The 7,913-nt window shown below is 36.5% G+C and overlaps 1 protein-coding gene across 1 annotated transcript; it reads right to left on the bottom strand.

Annotated features, from left to right (window-relative positions):
- Positions 1-4,341: 4,341 nt before the first annotated feature.
- Positions 4,342-6,741, bottom strand: LOC111921130 (serine/threonine protein phosphatase 2A 59 kDa regulatory subunit B' zeta isoform). The gene is made up of 3 exons (XM_023916709.3): positions 6,386-6,741; positions 5,022-6,309; positions 4,342-4,944 (listed from the first exon to the last, which is right to left on the bottom strand). Exons 2-3 carry the CDS (start codon positions 6,216-6,218, stop codon positions 4,597-4,599), a joined length of 1,545 nt encoding a protein of 514 aa, XP_023772477.1. The 5' UTR covers positions 6,219-6,309; positions 6,386-6,741; the 3' UTR covers positions 4,342-4,596.
- Positions 6,742-7,913: the final 1,172 nt, after the last annotated feature.

Raw genomic sequence — 7,913 nt, 5'->3', positions numbered from 1 at the left:
AGATTTTCTTTTCATAAAACTTTCATTTCTTTTAAATTTGTTCAACAAGCCATCAAAATTTTAACAAGAAAACAGATCTGAAAAAAATCGTTTTCCTACTTTAAGCTTTGAAGGAAACACTAAATAGATAAATTCAACAGAGTTTTGCCAAGAAAATCATAAATCAAAGACGATTTATGTTAGGAAAACAACTGGAGATGAGGTAAAACACCACGAAAATTCCATTTCTTCTCATGTTGCTTGATAAAACACCAAAATGAAAAAGAAAATGGGTTAAGAACTCATAAGAGATTCTTTCTTCACTACTTGCTGAAGAACCCATCAAGATATAGATGAAAAATAGATATGATAAAGTCTTTTAAAACTTGAGAGTTGCTCAGATGAACTAAAATGGAATATATCTAGATATCTGAGCGAAAAACAAGGCAGATCTGAACGAAAAAACTCAACAAATCCAGAGATTTGAACGAAAACACATCAGGTTGAGAGATCTAAAGGCATCTCCAACCCACCCCCAAAACTTCATTCCTTCCCCTATTTCTTCCCTCATTCTTCTCCAACCCTACCCCATTTTCACCTCCATTTTTGGAGATATGAATAGTATTCCCCCATATATGGGGGAATACTATTCATATCTCCAAAAATGGAGGTGGAGTTTAGTTGTCAATTTTAGTCACTCTCATTTTTATTTTATACATTTCTAGTTTATTTTATCTACTAATTATAATTTAAATATAATATTTAATATTTATAATATCATGTTATATACTAATTTATATTAATTAATCATAAATATAAAGTTTAATTAGTAGAGGGGTGTATTTGACAATATATATAAATTATAAAAATGGAATATTCTAGGAATATACTTTTTGGGGTAAAATGGGGTAGAAAATGGAGTAGGGTTAGAGATGAAACACTATTTACTCCATTTATAGGGGAAAAATGGAGATGGGTTGGAGATGGTCTAAAAGATAGTGATGCATATCTGAACAAATCTTAGCAACAACTAATGCATCTGGACAGATCTTGGAAAAAACCAAGATCTGAACAAATGATGGAGTAGAACTCATAGAGAACTTCTTTTCTTTTCAACTTACTGAAAAAACCCCAAAATATAAACAAAAAACGGATCTAACAAGGTTTTCTTCTGATAAAATTTTCTTTTCTTTTCAGTTTGTTCAATAAGACATCAGAACATGAACAAGGAACAGATCTGAAAATTTCTCGTATTCTTTCTCTAAGTTTCTGAAGAAAACATTAAGTAAACAACTTCAAAGAAGTCTTGCAAAGAAAATCATAAAGTGAAGGTGATTTCTTTATAACATAAACTGAAAATAAAGTAAATATCTACCAAAAAGTTCTTCAACTCTCAATTTGGTTCCATAAAACACCAAAATATGAACAAAATGGAGGAAAGCTCGTAAAAACATCCTTTATCCCTGAAAATATAAGTAAAAACGGGTCTAAACTGGTGTTTTTTAAACTTGAGAGATGATTAGGTGAACAAAAACATACGGATCTAGAGATCTGAGCTAAAATCGTTGATAGATCTAAAATATCTTTACAAACTTCATAAATGTGAAGATGAGTTAAAAACTCAATAGATCTTAGGATCTAAGTTTCAAGACAAAAACAGATCTAGAGATGTTAACCAGATCTTAAAAGATCTTGTCAAGAACCACATCGATCTGAACAGATCTTAGCAAAAGCCAAACGGATCTAAACCACATGGTCGTGGGTTCGAGTCCTACAGATGGCGCCAAATGATGCGATATCGGCTCCAACCACCTGCTCTGAGGATGTGCTTCTACGCCGGAGACGGATCTGTGAGGTCACAACAGACAAGGCCGTTAAAGCTGTCCCAGGGACTGGGCCCCGGGAACGGACTCCGACAATCAAGTTAGATCAGTTGATAGATCTGAGATGATCCTCCATAGTTGGAGGGAACCATCTTGGTGGTGGTGGTGGTGTATGGTGGCTGACGGCGGCGGGTGGCGGCTGAGCCACCCGGCCGGAGTATGGTATGGCGGTTGAGCCATAAGGGAAGAGTCCAAGGGAAGGTCTAAGGGAAAGGTCCTCCTTCATGGAGGACACACTATTCTATTTAAAGTGGACAATTAGGTTAAGGGGAATTAGGTCAGGCCTTGGGCCGGCCCAATTTAAGCCCAACTAGCAAGGAGTTGGGCAAGGCCGTCCAGAGGCGTCGGGCGGGGCTGGCGGGCGCGCCCAAGGCAAGGTTGGCAGGCGCGCAACAGGAAAGTCAGGCAAGGGAGTGTCAGGCGAGGGAGCGTCGGGCCGAGCCGGCAGGAGAGTCCCCAGCAGGACTGGCAAGGGATTCCTCAGGCCGGGCCAACAGGAGAGTCCCCAGCAAGGCTGGCAGGGGAACGTTAGGCAGAGCTGGCAGGAGCGTGCCAGGCCAGGCTAGCGCGCTAGAACGGTCTAGGCCATGCTAATGGACCATATATCATCAAGGAGTATTTTTGAAATATACTCAGTACCGGTTGAAAAAGACCGAAGAGGAGGGGGTGAAATAGACACAATTATGTTTAAACTGTTATGTATGTATGGTATGGGGAATCTTGGGGAACGCATTAAGCTTTGTGTTTATGGTTTATGTTTAAAAAAAATTTCAGGTAATCCCGGTTCGCGAGGGAAGGGCCCGGCTTGATCGCAGTGCATCAACCCATGTTTTTGCACTTTGATTTTTGGAATTGTACTCTGATAACTATTTTACTCTGATATACTTTTGAATGATTGAAATGATTAAATGGTGTTTATGGTTGAACTAACAATGAAATTTTTACCTTAAATTTTTGGGATGTTACAAAGGGGAGAGGAAAGAAATGGAATGAATGAGAGGGAGGGAGGAGAATGAGGAGAGGATAAAGGCATTATCGAGTTTAAGGGATGGGAGAAGAAGAAGAGTGGTAATGATGTTTTGACCCCTAGTTAGGGTTCTTTATCTTCATCAGGGGGGAGAAGATGAATATGCAAAGACGGGGGAGAGAATACAACTGAGGTAAGGACATGGAGAAGTGAAGGTGGAGAGAGAGAGAGAGAGAGAGAGAGAGAGAGAGAGAGAGAAAGGGGGGATAAAGAACAAGAGAATGAAGATTAAGAATAGGAGAAAAAAGAAGAAGATATTGTGAGAGTGAAGAACAAATGGTATGAAGTTGCAAGAGAATTTTGAAATAGCAAAGGGTAAAATCTATCATTTTAGGTTTTCCCTCTCAATTCGCCCAAAATTGGGCAAATACAAATCGCTTTCAATTCTTTATTTCCTTTACTTCCTAATCTTTCCCTTTCCTTTCATCCTTTCAAAATAATAATAATAATAATAATAATAAATAATAAATAAATAATTCATAAACATGTCTTCCTCTTCCTTCCCCTCCTAAAAAAAATTAAAGAACATGGTGTAAGAGAAGTATTGATTTAACTATGATGATTGGGGAAGTGGTGGTACGGAAGATCGATGATGGCTTTTAAGGATGGGAAATCATAGATACGGGAAAGGTAAAGGAGCGTGTGGGGTGAGTTTTTTTTAATGATTTAATTTATATAATAATTAAAGATAAATTATAAAAAAATCTAATAAAGTTATTAAAAATAAAATAGTCATTTTAAGTCGACTAAGAACCAAATATGAAACAAAAATAAAATGTAGCCATGCTCCAAGTAAATAATAATAATAATAATAATAATAATAATAATAATAATAAGTTAGGAGCTAAAGATGCAAATTACCACAATGGACGGTTCATGTAATTTACCCTAAAATATAACATGTCTTTAAACATGGATTACAAAAGTACATTCTTTAAAATAGAAATATTTGGAAATGACATTGGCAAAAGTCTCGCTACAATACTTCAATAGTGACCCTTGAGTTTGAGCTTTTTTACCGGGCAAATTCAACCTCAAAGAGATTTTCAGGCAAAACTTCCCACACATAGGACATAATTGCATGAAGCAAGTTTCGAAGATTCGAACTCCTAACCTCAAACACACATGGGTATCAAACCCGATGCACAAATCCATAAATTGACTAAGAGAATATGAGTTGTTATTAAGAAAGTTATATTATTTTAACATAGTTTATGAAAAAAAAAATACCGATATCTATTTTTTTTACTAAAAAATCTCGAATTACCTAATATTTTGTCAAAGAAGTCCTTACTTTTTACTTACAGAAAATGGCAAATTATCGGATGATACCGGCAATTTTCTGTTCAAAAAATAAAAATCGAAACTATCCATAAAATATGCCAAACTAAGTACTTTTCTGGAGATAACCCCAGTGAATATTGTTTTTTCATGCACTACAAAATCCGAAAATAAAACATCATACCAAATCATCATTTTCTTGCATCATTACATCAATAACATTATGTGGGTACAAAATCCAAAAAAAAAAAAGGACTTCCTCTTTAAAACCGGTTTTTATACTACAACACAACCCAATACCATAAACAACAATAAACAAGAAAATCCAAAAAGGGTTCCCCCTCCATTTCTATCCACAAAACCATCCCCAATTCCCAATTCCAAATTCCAAATTCAGGTGAAAGTCAAACCCAAAAGTCAACCATATCAGCTACTGACTCCAACAGAAGAAGCAAACCTCGATTCATTTCCATTTGAGGCTGCAACAGTTTCCATTCGCATCCATGTTGACTCACGTTTCTGATTGTTTTCCTTCTGTTTGACTTCATCTTCTTGATATCTATTCAGACATTCATCAAACAGTGTTTGATCAATGTCTGAAAAGATTTTCCTTACATTCAGAGTTAAGCTCTGAACAGCTTGATTCCAGTGACCCCTTGGCCTTGTGTTTTTCTCCAAAGCAGGGAAGATTATTGGCAAGATGACTTTTCGGTTTTGAGTTATCAGATTTCTTATGTGATCATTGTTCCATAAAAACAACGCCCTTTCAGCCACCTGTAACAAATACCAATGTCTTTTCTTTATAATGATATATAATAGGAAGAAATGAAAGTATATAGAATTATACATACCTGGAAATGTGAACTATTAAGACACCTCCCAATTTGCCTAAACAAAGGCACCATACATTTTTGAAACTCTGCAGCTTGTGTAGACTCCAAAACTTCCTCCAATTCACTTAAAAACATAACCTCTTTTGAGCTATTAGTCACAGGCCAATATTTCACAAGTCCTCTAATCACAATATCTGCCAATTTAAAATCTTTTTCCACAAATTGTGTAACACAATACGATAATTGCTGATGATACATCGATAAACATTTAGGTTTATGAAGTGGGATCAAAGCCCTCATTAGAAAAAGCTTGTGTTCTTCTTTCAAAGGTAAAGCAAACCCGTTGATTATACTCCCCAATATCTCGAGCATTTCTGCGATTCCGTTATGCTTTTCGGTTTCAAATATAAATTGAAAAAAGATATTGTTTATTGCTTTTCTGATAAACGGGCGATGCACCATGAATTTTCCATAGATTCGGTGTAGGATTGTCTTCAAATACTCTCTTTCTCTTTGATCTTCTGAATCGAAAAGATCGAGTAGTTTCAAAACGAATGAATGATCGATGTATCGTTTGGCGATTTTGGCGTCTGTTTCTGTTGAAGCGATGAATCTGAGGAGGAATTCATATACGATTTGGAGATGAGGCCATGAAGGTTCCATGTTTGGTTCATCGTCTTCTGGATCGTATATATCTGGGAGTTTGGAATCGTGATTTGTGGGTAGTGAGCGGAAGAGATTTGTGGATATCATTTTTGTGATTTCTTGCATTGTGGGTTCATTGAACTTTGAAGGAACTGAAGATACGTAGTCAACAAGTTCGAGTAAAGTCTGTCGTTTGATGTCCTTCTCTTTCAGATTCTTTGATGGGTCGGTGAAATCAAACACTACACAACACATGTTCAACTTTTTTATGAACAGATTGTGTTTTTCTGAAGTGGGTACGTCGCGAAAACTTGGTAATGATTCGTAAGCAGCTTGATTAGGTTTCTTCACCTGGTTTGATTTCATGTTTGGAGTATGAATTCCATTCATAGACCTTGAAGAACTTGAATTCGAACCTTTACCAGATGATGAATTGGACTTAGGATTACTGTTAGCCCCTGAAACACTCGAATTCATCGAAGGAAAAGCCGATTCGTTCTTCCCCCCATCGGATTGAGAGGATTTTGAAGACGGTTTTCTCGGAAGCTTGTTAAGTATTTGCTTAATCATATCCGGAATCCCCAAATTCGCAAATCCTAAACCCTTCTTAATCGAATCAATCAACGTTTCAACATCGAGATATCCCAAACCACATACATTTCTAGCATCGTAGAGATAATCAAAGATAAGCCATGGAGGGTTGAAATTGAAAAACCCTAATGAGAAAGAGCTCGTACCTTGGACCCACACAATTTCGCTGACTCTAAACTCTGGAAGAGTCAAATGACATGTAATTCTCCAAGTTCATCATCTCCAATCCCATCATTTTGAGCTTCGAATAACCGAATGAAAGCGAAAGGTGATTGGTATTTGGTCAAAGATAGAAGCTGATTGAATTAGCGACAACTAATTTGATGATGACGATGAAGATGATGCATTTGGAGAGAGAATTAAGATTAAAAAAGAAACCCTAGAACAATAAGAGAAAAGGGTTTCTTTGGGTAGTGAGGACTTGGGAAAAACCTAAATTTATTCTTCTTGGATTCAATTTTATTCTAGAGAGAGAAACTGTGCTCGGTGACTGACAGAGCACAGAAGGGGAGAATCTAACGGCGGTTTAACAGGACAAATGACAGTCGCCCATTTAAATATTTACACTTCAACCACCTACACTTTTATTTTACACGAAATCGTCCCAAAAGGTTGTAATTTGTTTCATATGCATATGCTTTATGTTTACTAATTTTAACGATGAGGTCCATTTTCTTTTTGTCTTTTTCGCATAAGCATACTAATCATGAAAAGGGTTGACGAAGAGATGAAGGACCAAAAGCAATGAAGTGGTTTCTATCTTTTTATAAAGATGATTAACTTAATAAGAATATTTGGAACATAAATGGATATCCATTCTCATTGATTTCAAAAGGGTATTTAAATAGGAATCATATGGTAATACTAAGACTTAATACAAAGAATTATATCAAACATAGATATGGAAACTAATGCTTGCTAATGTCTATGTAATACACCCCCCCCCCCCCCCCCCTGCAGGCAGGCAGTAGGTGAACGAAAGCTTGGATTGTTTCAGAAATTTTCAAATCGTAATGTTCTTGATTTTGTGAGAGAGAGAGAGAGAGAGACTTGTTCTTGAATGATTTTGCAATAGTAACGTTGTTGTTGTATTGACTTGATCTCCAAAATGCACTTAGAATCTTCTTGATGATATAAGGTAGGTAAAGATGTGATAAAACCACACAAGTATGTTGTAACACCCGTTTTTCAGAATAGTTCAGTTTAGGGCATTAAGGAGTCAAAAGCTTGGTTTTAAGGAGAAACCGAGTGTTATGATGTGACCATAAGGTGGTCACGACGTGACAAGCCGAGAGAGGTACGCGTATCTGGACTGTGGTCACGACGTGACACGTGTGTGGTCACAACATAAATAAGGTTGCAGCCCAAGCCCATGATCTTGTAGGGTTTCCTTCGTATTCATAAAGGTAAGATAATCTTTCCCTTCAATTTGGTTTCATGGTCTTGATGAAAAATGATGGATTTTAACTGTCGTCAACGTTTATTCATCAAATTTTGAGTTAAAGAGTGTATAGAACACCATGCCTAATGTTTAAACTTCATCTTAACTGTAACATCCATATTTTCAGGAATTATTTTTTGATATTCTTTTGTGCCTAAGTTTGGATTTGAGAAGTGATGCCCTACGTTGAGTGTAGGATAGTTCCCTACGTTAAGCGTAGGTGAAGGATTGTT

Source organism: Lactuca sativa, chromosome 9 (assembly GCF_002870075.4).
Source record: "Lactuca sativa cultivar Salinas chromosome 9, Lsat_Salinas_v11, whole genome shotgun sequence".
In the NCBI taxonomy this organism is placed as follows: domain Eukaryota; kingdom Viridiplantae; phylum Streptophyta; class Magnoliopsida; order Asterales; family Asteraceae; genus Lactuca; species Lactuca sativa.
This window is presented reverse-complemented; position numbering and strand designations above follow the sequence as displayed.

Excerpts from the sequence above, each read along its gene's own strand:
- LOC111921130 (XM_023916709.3), bottom strand. The coding sequence starts at position 6,218 with ATGATTAAGCAAATACTTAACAAGCTTCCGAGAAAACCGTCTTCAAAA. Across the intron at positions 4,945-5,021 it reads TTAATAGTTCACATTTCCAG|GTGGCTGAAAGGGCGTTGTT; the intron begins GTATGTATAATT and ends TATTTGTTACAG.